Source organism: Cryptomeria japonica, chromosome 8 (assembly GCF_030272615.1).
Source record: "Cryptomeria japonica chromosome 8, Sugi_1.0, whole genome shotgun sequence".
NCBI classification, from domain to species: Eukaryota; Viridiplantae; Streptophyta; class Pinopsida; order Cupressales; family Cupressaceae; genus Cryptomeria; species Cryptomeria japonica.
Window position 1 is genome coordinate 593,393,291 of NC_081412.1, and position 20,728 is coordinate 593,414,018.

At 34.5% G+C, this 20,728-nt stretch overlaps 1 protein-coding gene across 3 annotated transcripts; it reads left to right on the plus strand.

The window, feature by feature from the left end:
- Positions 1–3,975: 3,975 nt before the first annotated feature.
- LOC131037927 (protein TOPLESS-like) lies at positions 3,976–10,428 on the plus strand. 3 transcript variants are annotated; one of them, XM_057970174.2, is made up of 16 exons: positions 3,976–4,237; positions 5,165–5,344; positions 5,477–5,656; positions 6,112–6,225; positions 6,332–6,490; positions 6,801–6,942; positions 7,087–7,207; positions 7,422–7,531; positions 7,756–7,905; positions 8,013–8,123; positions 8,229–8,390; positions 8,688–8,822; positions 8,935–9,024; positions 9,125–9,313; positions 9,467–9,639; positions 9,727–10,428. In XM_057970174.2, exons 2-16 carry the CDS (start codon positions 5,262–5,264, stop codon positions 9,923–9,925), a joined length of 2,118 nt encoding a protein of 705 aa, XP_057826157.2. In that variant the 5' UTR covers positions 3,976–4,237; positions 5,165–5,261; the 3' UTR covers positions 9,926–10,428. The 3 variants fall into 3 exon arrangements, with proteins under 3 accessions (XP_057826157.2, XP_057826158.2, XP_057826159.1); XM_057970175.2 differs by lacking the exon at positions 6,332–6,490 and having other exon boundaries at positions 3,977–4,237; XM_057970176.2 differs by lacking the exons at positions 6,112–6,225; positions 6,332–6,490 and having other exon boundaries at positions 3,977–4,237.
- The last annotated feature ends 10,300 nt before the right edge of the window (positions 10,429–20,728 follow it).

Below are 20,728 nucleotides of genomic sequence, written 5' to 3' on the forward strand. Positions count from 1 at the left end.
GCAAGGCATAATCGAATGGATCCAAGTGCCTTTCTATCTAAAATTTCCCACTCTTCATCTGACAATGTGGTTGCTTTCTTTGCCTTTCCTTCCAATGGCCGCCACAAATCCTTTTGATACAGGTCATCCTCCATCTGCATTTTCCATAACTGATAATTTTGGCCGTTAAACTTTTTGACCTTGAATTTGGAATCCTCCATTGCTCCCACTCAAATCTGAAAGTCCTGCCAATTTATAGAAAACCTTGCTCTGATACCAATTGTTAGGGTTTCAAGCAGATCCGAAGAAAATATGAACTAACAATTATATGTAGATTTAAATACAAAAGATAAAGGAATAAAATAGGACACAGATAACACAAAGATTTAATGTGGTTCACCCAGAATGGGTTATGTCCACCATACACAGCCGTCCAATGTTTCTTATCATCCAACAAACACAGTACGTCAACCTTACCATACCTTAAGCATCTTAGCCACTTATAGCATGCGTTTTCAGGGCAATAAACAGAGTCGGCCTTTTTAGGGTTTTATTACAATGTCAGTTTTCATCAACAAAAATGGCGAGAATACGTGTTGAGTGTATAGCACTTTGCTTATCAGTCGTCACATATCAACACATTTTTGATTTGAAGCATTTATGTTTACATTATGTTCATTTAGGGTTTATACTCAAAGCATAGGGTAGAATTCTAATTCTTGCATTCTAGCTCATTTAGGATCTTGTAAGCACATGTGATTCTAGGACACACACACTTTTCAATACATTATTGGCTATTTGTGGAGGTGAAAATCAACAAAACAAAGGGTTTGACTAAGGCAAAACCCTATATAGCCACCCAAACACCATTCTTTCAAGTTGCGGGTGTAGGTACAAAATCCTGATGAAGTTGTGATCTTCTAGAAAACCAAAATTCACACTCACACTCCTAGATCTAGAGGAAGGCCCCAGATCACTAGGACTGGGGTGCCCAGTGCCCTAGTCTAGGACTAGAGTTCCCAATGCCATGGTCCTCTACATTTTTGAGCATTCGTTAGTAGTTCTGTATCTTAGGGCTTCAATAAGAAGATTCCATAAGTCCATCTCAGTACAGTAAGGCTAACCAGAGTGCCCATCACCCTAGTCCAACTCAATCAGGCCTAGTTTTTTATATCAAATGTATATCAGAATTTCCCCTTTAGCACTATACTTTATGTCTTAGTTTTAGTTTTGTATTTATTTGTTATTACAATTTACCTTGCCATTTCCTTCATCTTTCTAGCTTAGTTTTTCATCATTGCACATTTAGCTCATTTCCCTTTCATAACAGTAAAAGAATAGAAACCCTAAGAGTATTCATTGTGATGCAAGGACTTCGCGGGGTCATAACTTTTGACTCGGTTGTCCAATTAGGCTGAAATTTTACGTGGACATGTATCTTGAGGATTTGATTGGATATCCAATCAAACATAGTTTTGTAGCACCTCAAAAAATTAAAATTTTCAGGGCTGGATTCTTTCATCTAAGGCCTCAAAATTGGCTTTTACTTTTTTGGGGGGGTTTTTAGAAAGTTGGTTTTTTAGTTAATTTTCAACTCGTGATCTTTATAGGGTTAGAAAGTTGGCAATTTGTGTCATAGGAATGTTTTTTGGATTTCCAGAAGATTTTGTTATTTTTGGGATAGATTTGAAAATTTTCATAAATGGCAAATTTTGGATTTTGTAAAAATCTGCCCAAAAAGGAAATTTTCGGTTGTTTAAAATAGGGATTTTTTTATTGTAATGACAAGATGGTTGGATTTGGCAGAGAAAAAATAATGAAGAACATTTGATCTAGATGTGTTTATTTCTGATTATCCTTTGTTATATTGATTATGTTTTAACTGACTACATCACCTTGACTCTCTCTTACAAGAGTTAGTCAAAGTTAATCACATCCTTAGGAGCATTCGTATTCCAATATATGGAGGAAAGTGGGGTTAGGTACTAAACTACCCAATCCCATTTTTCACCAACACACATCTATGCCCAGAAATTTACCAGCACAAAAGCAGCTGACAGTGTTCTCTTGGCCTCACTCCCAAAATTCTCACACCAAGTGGCAAGGCTCTTCAAAGAAGATTCTAAAAGCCTACAAGGAGTGAAGAAGAAAGCATTCTAAATTTTTGAAGTCTCGAGGAATGAGTCTCTCAAAGATGGTCTTCTATGGATGTAAAAGCCTTAAAGAAGAATTACAAGATTCCCTATATTTATTTTCTTGCATGAATTGTGATCTGCGTTATGACCTTAGTGTGATTTGTAAATTGTGAGACTGTGCCAATGTCGCCTCTTTCTCATTATAAAAAATGATGTTCTGTGTCACTAACAAGAGCATGATTATTTTTCATAATGGTGTCTCATTTCTATTTCCTTCATTTATGAAATATGGATCATTTGTAATCACTCTTTTGATTTTATGAAAATTGATTTTGGATGGCATCTATTTCGCAAGATGTAAAATGATTTTTCATTTAAGGGTAGCAAGGTTATCAATTTTTCTTGGCCTTTACGAGTGCTTCCTATGGGAGGATTTGAATGTTATGACCTATGTTTGAGTTAATTTGTTCATTTTTTTCTCTTCCCAACAATGAAGGGTATTTAGCATACTGTTCTCAATCTGCAAAATAGGTCCACTTAGCAAAGTGCCTCTAGTCTTCTGTAAAAGCTCTACATTCATTGAGGCTTTTGTTCCTTCGAAAGTCTTTGGTTTGGATGTTGGTTTTCCCTGTTCTTTTTCCAAACCCCCTTTTAAATGAAGAGTTGGCTTCTAAAATACCGAAGGTTGTTTCACAAGTCGCATTTGGTCCCATAGCTCTGAACTTCCCAAACTACCCTTTGAAAATTAGCGAATGCTGGATTCAGTGATCAATAGATAAGAAGTCAAAAATTTAAAACAATTTATTATGAAGAAACATAATTATTTTTATTTGTGATAAAGATAATTTAAAGTAAAATAAAATAATTCTAGTGTAAATACAATAGTTCCAATTGATATCTCTAGGCATTTCTTTAGATAAATTTATTGAAGATATATACTAGTTCATAACTTAGATTATTTATCTTATAATATAATAATTATTCATTGTATATAAAACATTCAATATATGCTATAGAAATAATTGAATTATATTATGTAAATATTTTATAAATAAATTAATATTTATTAAAATCACATTTAATTTAAGTTTCTTATATGTTTAAACTCCCATTTCTACTAACATATACATGGTAGCTTTAATGTATATAAACTATGTGTATGTGTATGTGTATGTGTATCTTGACATAGTTTATCTAGATTAGAATGAAAACATATATCCTAGTAAATATAATTTATTATTAATTAAAAGAACTTATCGTAATCTTGTCAAACAAAACATGCTTGCGAAAATAAAAAATGAGGGAAAAGGAGATTAGAAATTTTCTCTGGAGGAACAAATAAAAAACAAAAGCATGTTGTTTCATGGGAATCCACAAAAGTGATTTCCACAATCTACAATATAGTAAATGTTGTTTCTAGAATCAACATTGAATCCACAAAAGTGATTTCCACAATCTATAATATAGAAAATGTTGTTTCATGAATCAACATTTTAAATGGTAGTAACGTGGGATCCATTATGCACGCAAGGGTCAAAAAGTACAAATTTCAAAGTGTTGCCCAATATCTACTTAAAAATGCCCCAATAACCATACATTTAAAATTACCCAATAACTATCCACCGACAAATTTAAAAAAACAAAACAAAAGCAATCAACAACAACGTGTAGTGTATCGAACTTAAACTCGTCCGTATATTCAGATATATCGGATATATCAACGACACACAAAAGACACGAGCATAGCACGAAGACTTCGCATTTTGTTTTAATTGGAAAAAATTCGCTGCTCGAGGGAAATTTCTTCCCGGGAAGGGTGACATTGATTCACTGGCTGAGTGATAAATTCGAGGATGGGGAACTTAAATTTGACTTCCTTATACAATGGGCATCAACCCACATCAACCCATTCTCTTTCATTCATTCAGCGTGTTTGAACAAGCTTTCTTTTCATTGTTTTCGGTTGCAGTCCCTCTTATTGTTAAGGCGGCGGAAGAAAGAGAGAGAGTTCACCGACATCGTTGTTCTGTGGTGAGGAGAAAGAAGTAGAGCTACAATAGCAGGGAGAGAAAGCTCACCCACATCGTTGTTAAGTTGTATGCGACAATTGGAGTTAGATTTAGGTATGTTCATGTGGGTCATTCTATTTCTCTTACATGCCTTTTGTTTCTTCTCATGCTGTTCTGTTCTGTGGTCTTGAGGTATGTTGGAGTTGCAGAACCAAATAATTAGTTTTATTTATTTATTTCGTTCTTCTGTTTTCTTAAATTCTTTGAGGAGTATCCTTGGAGTTAGGATACCTCCATGTTCTGATGGATAGTCTTCCTTGATGCTGGAGGAGATTTAAATCATAGACTTAGATTTAAGCTTTGGAGAGCTTAAACCCTCTAGATTTATCTAGGACTTGCACCAGTTAAATTTACTGGATTATATTTTTATAAAATTTGCGGCAGGTTAAAATATACTCTTAGATTTTCACCTAGCTTGCTCTGTTGCTGTATGCTATATGCAATGTTAAATTTACCCAAAGCCTACACCTGGCTTGGTCAGTTGGAGTAAGGCGCAAGGAGAATTGAATGTTTAAGTATGTTTGTAAAATGTCTTTCGAAGTGTTGAAATGGGGTTTAAACTATGACAGCCCTGAATGAATATGCAACTTATTTTGAGATCTCCACTATAAAGGCCAGCAGATTTTACAAATAATGAGTTATTATACAAATAACGAGTTATAATATTCTTTTGCTTTTGAGATCTCCTATATACAAGCCTTTAACATATGGTTGTTTTCACTGGGACACTTTTTATCCTCGTTTTATAGTCAGTTCTTTATTTGTTTTAATTTGGTTGCTTTGTATTCACATAATTTGAGCGCCGTGGTCCGTGCAGGAATGAAATGATTAGCCCTTTTCTGAAATTCCCATCTAAAGTTAATCTAAATCTTTCTTGTTTGATTTTATCTCTAATTTAAGAATTGTTCAGTTTTCTTTTTGACGCCCCTTGTGGAAAAAAGATGGAATCGGTGCCTGTTTTCTGATCATCTGTGATTGTAGAGGTGCTATTGATCCTTGTCAAGGAGGAGGAGGAGAAAGAACAGTTGAGTTGGTTCAAGGTAAGTGATTTGGACCAGATCTTTGCAATTCGGTCACAATGGCCATCAACTTGAGCAGCGAATTGCTGTCCCTTATTTTGCAGTTTCTCGATGAGGAGAGGCTCAGTGAAACGGCACACAAGTAAGTATTATCTGTATAATTCTGGTAATTTTGAACATGGCTTTGTTATAGCATGATCCTGCAAATTAGATAGCTCAACTCTCTCTTTATCAGCTTTTGATATTTAATGTACCGTGATTTTGCATTGTCTAGGTTGGAACAAGAATCTGGGTGCTACTTTAACATGGCGTATTTTGAATCCCAAGTTCTGGCTGGAGAATGGGATAAAGTTGAGGGTTATCTTTCCGGTTTTACAAGAGTTCGAGATAATGTCCAGTCTGCGCAAACTTTCTTTGAGATCAGGAAACAGAAATATTTAGAAGCATTGGTCATGTAAGCGAGCAATATTCTCTTTTGGAATATGATCTGTATTGGTGCTTGTTGGATGTGTTGTAAAATGTATTTCCCGCATGAACACTAGGCCAGTTCATGTTATCAACCTTTAATGATCAGGCTTTCTTGTTTCTTAAAACTGGGCTTTGGGTTATCTTTCAACCTTTTTATTTGAAAAATTGACAATGTAAGGTTAATTGATGATTCTGCTCAATACTCCTGTTTTTGCTATTGAGATTGTTCTTGCTTCTTATTCCCAAACTCTTCATAGTTCATACCCCAAAATGTTTGTGAATTTTGTTTGTTTATTATTTAGTCTTTTCTTATGTTGTGAGTGTTGTAGACAATTATTCCAAGATTATGAGTTTCAAGTTATAAATAATTCAACTGTATTTAATTAATGAAGCATTGAATCTTTTAAGACATATTTTCTGAGTAGTTTAATGCTTTTCCAGGAAAGATTATGTAAACGCTGTGGAAATACTTAGGAAGGATCTCAAAATGTTTGAAAATCTTAGTAGTGTCATTTACAAAGAGCTCACACAGTTAATAACTTTGGGAAACATCAGGTAGCGTTCTGTTTTATGTTTGGTTTTATTTCTTTTTTCATGCTGTCCCATTGTTTCTTCTTTTTATATTAATTTGAATTTTAAATGGTGAATTGGTTTTATGTAGGAAAAATGAGAAGTTTTATAAATGTGGAGATACAACATCCACACGGAAATCAATGTTTCTAACGCTGAGAAGGCTTATAAATGACAATCCTAAAATATTCAATAAGCTGAAACTTCCACATATTGAAACTTCTAGGTTAAGAATCCTCATAAATCAAAGGTCCCACTTCTCTCCTTACTTTTTTTTCAACAATTGTAAGAGTTTCATAGTAAATTTGCTGGAAACTTCTAAATATATAATCTATTCACTGAAAATTGTATCTTCAAATGAGAGTTGTTTGATTGAGCCACTTAAAGAACTAGTTATCCACATTTTTAGTGACAATTTGGAAAAAGTTTGAAAACAAGTCTACCAGTTTGGAAGGTACAATTTTTGGATTGGAAAACCCATTAAAGGGCAGATATTGTTCTTTAAGAAGGGATTGATTCTGATGTTTGCTCATAATTTTTTTATATGCCTTTTTTTTCAGTTTGAATTGGCAGCATCAAATTTGCAAAAAACCAACTTGTAATCTTGATATCAGAAGTCTGTTTCTTGATCACATATGTGTACCTCTTGGTGGATCTCAAAGCCACACAAATAATTCTATTGTTGGAGTAATTCCACAAGAGGTACTTTTTTACCTATTTCTATACGTGTTGTAATTGTTGATATCATGGCGTCTTTCTCAGTAATAAACCTATTTCTATACATGTTGTAATTGTTGATATCATGGCATCTTTTTCAGTAATAAAACTTTTCTTTGATTTTGACAGCCATTTTCACATGGAGTTGATCTCTCTAGTAGTGGTATGTTGTCTCTTACAACAGGATGGATGGAGAATTCTGAGCATTCCATGTCTCATCCTCTTGTGCCTGTAGGCACAGGGAATGCAGGTAAATAATTAGTAGTTTACAAAAAATTAATTTTTCATTTAATAAATTTCTTAGTCATTCTTTAGTGTTTGTTCTGGGTAGTTGGTTTATTAATAAGAATAACTACTCTTAGTTAATATATGAATTTTAATAGGATCTCTCTTGTGTGACAAGGAATAATCAACCAAACAATTTATTTTTTCTAAAATGTTTCAATGGCTAATGACTTAAACAGGTTTTCTAAAACGAACTAGAACACCCACTGCAAATAGTACTGGAACTGATTATCAATTTGTGAGTCCTGTACCTGTTGCTAAGCGCTCCCGTATTGGTCCATCTGATTTGGTATGGAATGGCTTTCCATGTATGATGCAATTTTTGATATATTCTTTAAATAGTATTTTCAATAGAACATAGCTTTCAGTATACTATGACATTATAATTTACATTTTGATACAATATCATATTCTCTCCATTATCATGACCTTCATTTCACACTAATGTATAAGCATCTAAAATCACTGTTTCTTGAAATCCACGATTAATTACAATGGCTGTTACACATACAGAATAATTCTGATAGCAACCGACCAACAGATGTAAAACAAAGTGTTCTAGATGAGGATGCAAACAAGATTAAAAAAGTAAACCTTTCAGGGATGTCACATTCAATCCATTGTAGGTCTCTCAAATTACCAGATCGAACGTCAAAGGAAAAGGCAAGCTCTCATCCTCTATATGCTAGATAAAACTATTAAGGTGAAATGCAAAATCTCATTTACATGTTCTCTTGTGTATCTCTGATTTTTGGTATTGTGTTGTACAGATTGTTCAACTACTCTATACAAATTCTGGTTCTAATGTCTTAGCTTTAGACTCCAATGCTTCTCACAAGCGATGGATATGGACATGTAATGAGGAGAATCCAACTGGAAAGGTGCAGATTCTTAGTCGGATATTTACTTGGACTTAAATGGTAGTCAGATTATTTTAAATAAAACTATGCATTTAATTTGATTGAGTATTATGAAATTATTTTCAGGTGACAACTACTATTCCAACTGGATTCGACTCAGCTACACATGATTCATGTTACAAAGATCCAGAAAAACAGATCTCATGCATGGTTTTGTCAAACAATGACAAATACATATTATCCACTTTTGGTGGAGAGGTGTCCTTACTCAGATTGAAAAAGTTTAAGGTGATTGATATGTTCATTTAGAATGAATAGGTTTATTTGTAGTTTTATCGTTTACTTCACTATTTTTCTTCCGTTTATATTAAGTATTTCTCAGACTAGAAAATATGGCAATTTGCCAATAATTCTACTTGAACTTAATCCTGTTGAACAAATACCCTGTTGTTATATGTTAACAACTTTTTAAAGAACATTATGATGTAGGTAGAAATCTGTATCCCTATGATTTTCATTCTCGAATTCATGATTTCTTGGTGATTGATAAGATTCCTAAATGAGCTAATGCAAACTCTAATGCAGCCCATATCGATATTGTTGCCCCCTTCCCCACCAGCAACATCCTTTGCTCTCCATCCAGAGGATAATAATATTGTTGCTTTTGGATTGGAGAACTCGAAAATTCTTATAAGCAATGTGAAATCTCAATCGGCTGAGGTACCATGGATATATCAGTTCTTATAAACATTTAGTACTTAGCAGTTTTCCCTGATTTTCATTTATGACCTGGTTCTATAATGTCATTGCATGTGTTTAATACCCATAAAAGACGTTGCAAGGGCACCATCAAAAGAAAATCACCAGCCTGGCATTTTCGCTATCTTTAGGTCTGCTGATATCAGCTGGAGCTGATGGTCTGGTAATGATTTTAGCTCCCTGAGAATTACTCAACTAATTTATATTTCTGGCATTGAGTCGTGATAACACAGCTTTGATTGAGATAAATATTATGGTGGCAGCTCTGTGGCTGGAGCCTAGATGGATATGTAATACGGCGAGAACAAATTGTATATCCACATGGAGAAAGATTATCATCACCACTTGGAATTAACAAAATACAGTTTCACAAAAATCAGGTTCACTTGCTAGTCGTGCAGGAGAACCAAATTGCAATTTATGATTCTTCTACACTTGAACAAGATTGCTACGTAAGATGCTACACTTGTATAAATGCTCAGCTTTTATATGTTGGGCTTTGTTTTCAGAAATGTAAAGTTTCAATCTATAGTTATGCTAAATTCATACATGAAAAATGGAGTCTAACATTTGAAGAAACAGCTAATGACTACTTTCTTTTGCAGTGGGAACCTCATGACTCAATGGCTGCACCGATTTCAAGTGCCCTATATTCGTGTGATAGCCAACTAGTCTATGCGTGTTTCTGTGATGGTGCAATTGGTGTTTTTGATGCAGATATCCTAAGGCCACTTTTCCGTGTCCCTCCTTCTGCATATTTGCCATCAGACATGAGCAGGTATGGTGTCTTTTATGCACATGTGATACACTTCTTGAACTCTACCCAGCCAAAATTAATGGGACTTCTCTTGGTTCCCATCTGCAGTGACAATATCTATCCTCTTGCAATTGCAACACACCCACATGAATGCAACCAATTCGCTATTGGTTTGACTGACGGGGAAGCGTATTTGATTGACCTTATTATAGAATCACAGGGGAAGGAGGCCATGGACTCACTGGAGAATGGAGTGGCTGGTTCAGATCCCTCGACGAGCAACCATGGTTCAGAATTACCAAGCTAGCATGGAAATGTGACATGACAAATATCAAGCAACAAATGCCAAATGCAGTATTCTGATTCGTTTATGAGATCATAATTGTTGCATTTCTTTCACGAGCATGCATACTGCAAACCATTTTCTTAAGAAGAGGTTCTGATATTAATTCTCTGTGTCCTAAGTTAATGTAATGATGGAAATCATGTGTTTGTTTTGACTGAATAGTCGAGGTTGGCCTAACCAACTGTAAATCTAAATGATTTTGCAATGTTCTGTTATTCATCTAAAAAGAAAATACATTAAAAGGGAGAAAACTTTCAAGTTCCCCTATTAGAAGAGCCTGTTCAGTGGAGAGGGTAAGTAATTTGGTAACTAACTTGAAATGGAATCATTCATAACACCCTACCTAGCTTCGAAAAAGAATGGTACCCTCCACCTCTTGAAAAGGGGCAGATTGAAACATGCTGCTTTGTGATTGTATTAGAGTAGGTTATTGACAATTTTAATGCCATACTAGATTGTTTGTATGATTGCTGAGCTTTACCCTTGTTGCTGTTTTTTATTAAGAATGGATTTTGCAAGTGTCCCGATCATTTGGCTTAAAAACAGTAAAGAACACCCCAGCACAGCCAAGGAATGAAAAATAGACTACAATAGAAACGATACTACATAATTTTACTTTTATTTTTATATTTGGATAAAAGTGGCTAAGCCACTGAAATTTATTAATTTTTATAAATGTGTACAAAAGAAAAGACACTACATAATTATTCCAACTATCAATTCAAATTAGGGATGATTCAAATTAGGGATGATTTATAAAATTGTTTGATCAATTTTTATTTAATTATCCTGAAACGATCCTTGTCCTCATAACTTATTTCCTTGAAACATGAAGAATTCTTTAGAATTGTTGTTGTTATTGTTCATCATTTTTCTTATTTTTAGTTATACACATTTTTTATTGGGATTTTCTTTTATCTGAATAAGAAAATGTTCTATTTGGTATTATTTTTTATATACAGATAATTTATACCATCTTTCTAGAAAGTTATTTTTGTCATTTTTCAGAATTATGGACATATAGGTTTTAGATAGAACATACTCATGACTCTTTTAAGAGAAATTATTCTCACGCTAGTATAGGTGGTATTGATGTTCAATTATTCTTTTTCATTTATAAAGGTTTACCTACCAATAATTATGAGCAACATTTGGATGATGTTAATTAACACTTAATTATGGTTATTTGATAGATTCTAAGGTTGAGTAGGTCTTTAGAATCTATTACTTTTCTTCATATTCCTATAGAGTATAATAGAGTAACCAATTGCTTGAGAAAATGGTCATCTGATGGAATGTAGGGTTGGAATAATAGATTTTTGTTAGAACAATTAGTTGTGGAGGATGGAAATAAGTGATCTATTTTTCTTTGTAGAATTGTTGACAATTCTTACTTTGCAATTTTATTAAGAGAATACAAAGATGTAATTGCAAACAAGATGTATATTTATGCTTAATGGAAAATTGTTTTCTACATTTTTTAATCTCTATTTTTGTTGTTTGCATATAACAAAATTTGCCTTCCTAATCAAAACGTTTTACCAATGATTTTATGGTTTCAACTTAATGGTGTTTTATTATTTGCATGTGGTGTCTTTTTCAACTTGTAAGTTTTTGTATTCTCTATGTTTTGTGATGCCTTAAGTTTAAACTAGGGAGACAATAATTCTTTATCCAAGTTGTAACTTGAAGCAAACTCTAAGAGTTGTGAGTTGTGGACATTTATTTTTTAATGTTTATTTAGTTTTAGATTACATCTCTCAAGCTTCTGTTTATATATATATATATATATATAACTACCAAGATAAAAATTATCAAGGACATAATATCCACAATGGTAAAGCAATTATTTAAAATTTTGAAAGCTAACTACATGTCAAATAATTGATACTCAATAGTAAGCATTATAAAGATCTTAAATCAATCTAGAATACTTAGATTTACTTTAAAATTGTTTTAATTTGAAATTATTTTTAATTTAAAAAGAAGATGATTGTTCTATAATAAGATCAAGAGTTTGTAAACACTATGTAAATTTAAATACAAATATTTTTTTGATTCTAAATTAAAATAATTTACATTGAATGCTAATTTTATTTTATTTATATTATTTATTAAAAGTCATTTTATTTTACTATGGTCAATAAATGTGTTTAAGATAATTATATTAGTAATTCATGTTGTGAGTACATTAACAAAATCTCTTATTTGACATGTAAAAGGTTAAGATTTTCTATAAATATAATAGTTTGAAAATAAGATATTTGTTGTGAATAAAACTAGTATAGATAGACATCTATATAAAAATTGTCATGTAAGGATATCAATTTGAAGCTATTTTAATTAGTTAAGTGTTATTTCAACATCATAAGATTAATTTTATTTACTATATAGTCAAAAGTGTAGATTTTCTTTTTGGATTGGTAAATATGACTCTCAAGAGCAGTAGAAGATGTACATTTTATCTTTTTTATATTGTTTAAAAATTTAATTGTGTTTTCTTCTATAATTTTTTTTTTTTTTATAAAAGTGGATAAACCATTGAATTATATTAATAATATTTATTTTTTATAGGGTGTGAGATTCAAAGAGCACTAAAGGGAAAGAACCAGTAAGAAAACCCTTCAGTATTTCTCAAATAACACAAGCCTATCTACCCATTACAAGAAGCTCATGGGCACAATCCACCCAAAAACCCTTCCCAGTTACATAAAAAGCCTCATTAGATATAAAGGAAGTAGCCAGAAGAGGCATACAAAAGAAAACTATGAAAGTGAAACACTAGGAAAAAGTGCACTCCAAAAAAACCAAAATAAGCTTCAAAGCTGGGCCACCCCTGTCTATGAAGCATATTTCTCCAAACCATTGATTAATATGATACCAATAACCAAAAGAGAAATTATTATAAGAGATCCTGCCAAGACAAACATCGTGAGCAAACATAATATAATCCAAAAAAGGAGAAGGGAATGATGCTGAAGACCTCGAGGAACCAGAATAAGACCAAGCCACAAAATAGCCCACAGTAGCACCCAAGAAAAGAGAAGAAGGATGAGAAACCATCTTGTATACCAAACAAGTTGCATGTTCCAAACTCTCAATGACATCCACCATCCTCCAAACCTAACCAATTTTTTTTGAATAAATTAGAGCATCTTACCAAATGAGAAGCGACACCACAAAAGGAATAGACATGAGAAAACCATCAACCGAACCCAAATATAAACCAATCCAATAGAGGGACATCGAATAAGCAGTAACTAATGCCATACCATGATAAGAAAGCAACGTGCAAGAGGAGTGATCATAACATGATGAACATAATCATAAGCATGATAGGGAAAAACCAAGTTGGAAAAAAAGAAGCCAACCAATAATGATGAGCAAAAGCCATTATACAAAAGCTCATCCCCCACTGACGACCAAATCGAAAAACAATAAAAAGAGAGGACACTACCATCTCATCATTACACATCATGCAAGTAAACGGTAATCTGGAAGGGAAGCCAAGAAATGATATCCAAGTCTTCCAAGTACCTTAACATGATTACCAGCCGATACCGCCATCCTAAAAAAATTGTAATGATAAATGTATGCCCAGTCAAAGCAACAATCACACAAAAAATGAGCACAAGTAAATAATACCAAATAATGAGTGATTCGAGCCTGAATATTCATGCAGCCACCTTACTCACATAGACCTCGATCCTACTAAGGACCAAACTCAAGACAAATAACCAAATGATGACAAATCAAATACAAGGACAATTCAAACAAGAAGGGTACAAGTCAAGCAAATGCTACCTCAACATCCTCCTTGGTCAATGAGGAGATAGTTACTGAATATTCCAACAACAAAGATGTTGCCATAAGGCCAGACAACACCTTCCCTACTGTCATATACGAAAGAAAAACCACACCCAACAAGGAGTGCGATGAAGGCTACAAACCATGACCAAACAACCTTTAAAGAAGAATACTAATGCAAGAAGCAAGGATATCCCTAGGGTGAACCTCCAAGTATTCAGCACATTCAACAACAACCCTATTGGCCAAGTAGTCTGTAATAACATTTATCTCCATATAACAGTGAGATATAGTAAAGGTAGAAAAATACTTCAATTATGCAAGAATACGCTCTAACAAGTATTGTAAATTCCAGGAAACACATTTCTTAGTAGAGATCGACCGAAAGACCAAGATTGAGTCCCGTTCAATGACAATATCCTTAATGTCCAAAGATTGCAAGATTAAGACCAAAAGATAATGCCTGGAACTCCGCAACATTATTAAAACCTACACCAATAAATTTCCCCATAGCTTTAACAATCTTAGAATTATGATCAAAGATGACCACCCCAATCCTTGATTTCCCCGGATTACCCTTAGTAGCCCCATCAAAATTTAACTTTAAGGAGAATTTGGGGGGAGGCATCCATTTAGCCATCCTATGTTTGACAAGTGAAGATAATCGAACTGTTAAAGCCCCATGGGAAGGAATAACATGAAGTGAACTCCACTTCCATGTTATCCAATTATCCCAATGAGAAAAGGACCTCAAATGTTCCAAATTTTTGTAGATGTAAGAAAGCACCACCTTAGAAATGGAAGATAGAATCCTGTCAAGAACCTCTGCTAATGAAGCTGATTTATGCTTTAAAATCCTAGAGTTCCTCTCCAACAAGATGGTCCAAATAACAATAGAAGGTGCCACTATCCAAAGAGAGGAGTAAAAAGAGGATGAATACAACAAAGGCCAAGCAATGAAATGCGACAATAAATTAGGACTAATAGCAGAAGACCAACAAAGCATCCCAAACAACCAATACCAACAATCCAGAGCAAACGGACAATGCAAGAACACATGATCCATGGTTTCCATACAATATCCACAAGACACACAAGGGAAAATCGTAGTAATCCAAAGCCTATCCAATCTCATCCCGATGAGAACTCTATCTTGAACTGCCAACCAAGAAAAAGATCTAGCTTTAGGAAGACAAGCCGAATGCCAAAAAATCTTAGAAGGCCAAGAGGAGGAAGCAGAGAACTAGGACAAATATTTATACCCCTCCTTTACTGAATAAGAGCTTGAGGCATTCTTAGTCCAAATCAGGATATCCTCTTTATCTTGAAACACAAGAGATCTTTTCTGAAGCTCTGCCTCGAAAGCAACTCTGAGATCATTATCAATGGGTAGAAAAATAATAGAATTCCATTAAGATAATAGGTAAGGACCCGAGGAATCAATGTCAACATAATATGCAACAAAAACCCCCCAAAGACTAGAAAGAATATCAGACAAAGGAGACAATCCCGAATGGAAGATAAAGCAGGGTGACCATTCCAAACTTCATCCCAAAATTGGGCCTTCTTTCCTTTATGGACAACCCAAGAAAGGTGCGGAAGGATAATTGATCTAAAACTAACAAAAAAGTTTCAAAAAGTTGATCCTTTTAGAAGAGATGAGGTTGTGGAGATCCTTTCTCTAGGAGCCCCCCTTACGTACTTTGCAAGCATAATAGAAGCCCATTTACTTAATGGATCTATGTATAGTTTCCAAACAAGTTTAGACCCCAATGCTTTATTATGGGACACTAAATCTCAGATACCCACACCTCCCAGCTCTTTAGGAAGGAAAACTTTATCCCAGGCTAGAAGGCGAAGCTTCTTCTTGCCCCCAATGCTATCATTCCAAAGAAAGGACATTAAAGATTCCTTTGAGTTCCTAGACAACTTTGGGGGGAGTTTTCAAAATAGACATCAAGTAGGTAAGAATGGCATTGAGAACTGATTTAATTAAAAGAATCTTACTAGCCAATGTGAGACATTTGTGATTCTAGGAAGAAATTCTAGAAGATATCACACGAACCACTTTATCCCAAAAGGAATCCTTATCCTAACCAACAAAAAAAGGAATGCCTAAGTACGTACAAGGGAAGGCACCCACTTGAAAGACCCAAAATTGAGTGAGTCTATTCTTAACTAGGGGGATATATTTAAAAAGAAAACCTTAGATTTCAAATCATTAACTTTCTGACCAGAAAAAGAAGAGTAATCAGTAATAATCTTCTTGATAACTCTGGCCTCTATAAAAAAGGCAGAACCAAATAGAAGAGTATCATCGACGAAAAGACAATTGTATTGCGAAGGAGGATATCTATCTATTTTAATACCACTCCACTAACTAGATGCTCTAGCATTAGAAATGGCCCTACTTAAAGCCTTTGCCAAAAGTATAAACAAAAAAGGAGAAAGAGGATCCCCTTGCCTAACCTCCCAAGAGGACGAAAAGAACCCTGAAGGGGAGCCATTAATAAAAACTAAGAAATGAGCATGAGATATGCAAGAAAAGACCCATTTAACCCAACTATGAGCAAACCCAAAGCAATTCAAAACAACAACAAGAGACTGCCAGTTAACCTGATCATAAGCTTTAAGCATGTCAAGTTTAAGAATCATAGCCGGAGTCTTCTATCGCGAAATGGAATGAAAAATATCATGAGCTACAATCACACCCTCCAAGGTTTCCCTACCAAGCACAAAGCCACCTTGATCAATGGAGATTATCTGGGGAAGCAGCCTAGCCAACCTAACCAAAATTGCCTTGGTAATAATCTTATCTAAAGTATTACAAAGGGCAATAGGGAAAAAGTTAGAAAAGGAGTTGGGGTTATCCACTTTTGGAATAATGACAATAAGAGTGGTATTGAGTTCTTTCAAAATCATTCTATTCCGCCTAGACTCTTCCAGGGCTAGTAAGACATCATTTCCCACAAAGTCCCAACACTTTTGAAAAGATAAAGTCGTAAACCCATCCGGACCCGGATCCTTTTCCGAATACATGGAAAAGGCCACACCCCTTAATTCATCCAAAGAAAAGGGAGCCATAAGAATCCTATTAACCTCCTAACTAACAAGAGGGGGGTTTGAATTAACAAAAGTATTATCTAAGGAAACAAGCTCAGCTGAGACCAGAGACTTAAAAAAGCTAACTGCTTCAGAAGCAATAGCATCCTCATCTAACAGACTAATCCCATTGGAATCAATAATACAAGATATTCTATTGCATTTCCTCCTAAGCTTAGTTGAAGAATGAAAAAATTTGGTATTCCTGTCCCCCTCTGATAACCAAAGATCCCTAGATTTCTGCCTCCAATAAGATTCTTCCCTTGCCAAAACCTCCTCCAATTGGGATTTCAAAGATTTAATCCTATCAAAGGCCAAAGGAGTCATACCTGAACTGAAAATAGACTTATTAATCTATTCTATTTCCTCTTGAATCGTAGACTTTTCCCCAAAAATATTCTTAAAATGTAAATAATTCCAAACTCTAATGTTATTTTTTAAATAAGCCAATTTCTTAACTATCTGATACATCCTTGATCCATTAACATGTGGAGCAAACAACCACCATTGTTTTAACAAAGGCAAAAAAGACTAGTCTCTAAACCACATCGGCTTGAATTAGAAAGGAAGCTTCCTAGGAGCCCTATCCTCAAGTATATAAAACAATATAGGAACATGATACTACCCAGTGAATGGTAGGACTAAGGAAATAAAATTCTAACCAGAATTTTACCAATTTTCAGATACTAAAAACCGGTCCAATCTTTCACCAATTTGACAAAAATATTTTCACATATTAGTCTAGGTGAAAGTACCATTGTGAGGTTTACAATCAGCTAAATTCAAATTACTGATAAAGTGGCAAAAATCTATAATAATATGTTTATTAGCAATGATCCCCCCATCCTTCTCTTCCAGACAAGAAATTGCATTAAAGTCACCCCCAAAAATCAAGAAGGCATCCAACAAAGGAGAAGCAATCAAGGCTAAACTCTCCCAAAGTTTCCTTTTTTTCTAGCACCCCGATAGGACTATATACATTAAAAAGGTAGAATTTAGTACCTAATAGCCTACTCTTAACTAGCCCAAGCATCCAATTGGATGAGGAGGAAATCAAAGAGAGATCCACATTAGAATCTTTCCAAAGAAAATCAAGCCCTCCTGAAGCCCCTAAAGAGGGAGAAGCACAAAATTTCCAGGATTTCCAGGAGGAGAATAACAAATTTGTAGAAGATAGCTTTAACTTAGTTTCTTGCACCATCACAATATCACACTTCATTAAGTCCAATTGGGACTTAATCAAGTGTCTTTTGTTAGGGGTATTTAAGCCCCTAACATTCCAAGATATAATCTTCATTGGCCCAGAGGGGAGGCATGTACTCCCCTCTTTTCACAATAAGAATTCTGAGAGACCTTTCCCTCAACAAACTCCTTTTGAAGACTCCTTTTAGAAGCCAAGGCTCTTGTAACTGGTGGACTAAAAGGATTTTTGAACCTCTTGTTTTTGGAAGAGTCCAAAGAAGAAAGAAGAGTTGATTGGATACCAGTATCAATTTCCAGCTATGTCTTAACATGTTTAGGCTTGTGACCCCTCTTTACAAGAGTAGTAAAAGGAGAAGTAGGAGAAAGTGGGGACTAAATCAAAGGTAAAATATTGGAACCAAGAGGAGTAGGTCTAACGAGGGCCTTATCCTTGCCTTGATTCAAGACCTCAAGCCCAATGGAATCCGAAGGAACCCCAAGAACAAAAGGAACCATTGCCCTTTCCGGATTAAGAAATTCAAAAAGGTTATTTGTAGGGAAAGCAGATAAGTCATTATCCAACCTACCTAAATCAGCTATAATCAAGGTTATTATTCTATCAGCTAATTAGGAATTTAGAACAATGTTATTACTGCTAAAAATATTTTTCACTTGAGCAATAATATGATCATCCTAAGCAATAAGAGGATTATCAACTTTCTGAGGGGGCTCACTATTATTCTTAACCAAACTAGCAGGACTAACAGGCAAATGAGTATCCTTAGCAATCGACTTATCTTTCTCCAAACCCACAAATTTTGAAGATAAATTACCAGCATTAGATAATAAATTAACATTATCCACACATGTATCCTTATCAAAGCCCAAGAATGGAGAAGGAATAGAAAAATTAGCTAAATCTGGATTAATCCCAGTAGAAACATTTTTATCGAAACGAGGAATAACAGATGAAATATGAGAATCCTTAAGAAGAAGTTTGCACTTTATTCCAAGAAAAATATTCAAGATTTCTGTCAACTGAAGAATCAAGAGTTCTTGAAGCAAATTTTATCTTCTTCATATCAAAAAGAAAAGTTGAATCCATAACAACTCAAGTATGAGAAAACTCCACTGAATCCCTAACAAAGCCTTGATGCCAAATACCAGAAGAGGACCAGATGTTGCAAGTTCTAGGAGGGGAAACATTCGCATCAAGTAGTACACAATTTTTGACCACAAAATAACCATCCTCAAAAATAGAATGCGACAATAAAAACTTGCCAAAAGAATCCCCAATTTTCCTTAAGATATCAGACTCAACAAATTCAGAGGGCAACAGAGGGAGTTTAAACTAGGAAGGGACCTTTTTGGTGGAAACCCCAGAGGGCTTCCAAATTTCTACAAAAAACCAAATTTTTACTCAACAAAAAAATAGAATTTCTAAAGCCTTGTCCCTAGCTTCAACATAATCAAACACAATAATGAAAGAACTTGTAGAAAAGACTTGAAAGTACAAGGTACCATACCGGTGTGAATGGATCTTACGTTGTAGCTTTGAAAGAGGAATGATGTCACCCCAAACTTGAATAATGACCGCTAGAGCTTGAAGATCACAAGCCTTCTTTCCCAAAGTAAAATCAGAGACATCAATCAAGGGTACTAGAAGCCATACAGATTGTGACTTCAAAGACATCTCAGAATTCAGTAGAGGGTGAATGAATTCCCTTGAAATTTCCTTCGGCGAAGAAACACCCAACATCTTCTTTTCCCTAGGCTCCTTATTTACCATCCCATGCCATTCCTTATTTTCAGCTTGGGAAGCCCTAATATTTGCATCCCCTGAGTGATAACACCGAACACCAAGAGCCTTGGTCCCTATCTTTTGGCCCTGACCCCCATTCTGATGAAAAAAACCCCCAAAATAACCAGAGGATGGTAAAGAAAAGAAATCTCGCCTGTAATTTTTAACCCAAGGCAAACCCTCATTACCAACGTGAGCACCATAGTGAGGAAGAGAGAAGGAAGCCTTTTGTTGGATGGCTATATCCACCCATTGCCTGCCCAAAAAAACCCATTGAGGCACATGGTCTGTGTTGATGCCAAATGGATCCTCGGGTGGAAGCGGATCAACTACCGCTTCATCACCCTAACCAAACTTTTAAACATTCTCTTGCATGGTGAATATTCTTTCTGAAACCCTAATGCAGTGAAATTAATTCATAATTTTTGCTTTTTTAATTATTTAATCATTTAAAAAAATTATATGTAAAAAGATCGACTCAAAATATGGAAAAATTTTAACGTATCTGATTTCAAATCACAACGTGATCCCTTGCTTTCTAGATGGGAAAAGATTCATAATAAATTTATGACTGCTATCATAAATGATCAACTTATAGAGGAAGATGGTCTTATTGGGAAAGTTGTTGAAGATATAGATAACCAAGAAGACAGTTATCGGAACAACGAGCTAAAACTAAACATCTTCTTGTTTGAGATAAAAAATCTATCTTCTTCCATAGAAGTACCTGTCATAGGAGACTAAAGAATAATCTGATTTCTCTTCAGAATTTTGTTGGCCATATCTTTTCCTTAACTTAAACAATGCATGTACTATCTAGAGACTACTTCTCCAATCTGTTCTCTGCAATTAATGATTATGATGAAGTTTCT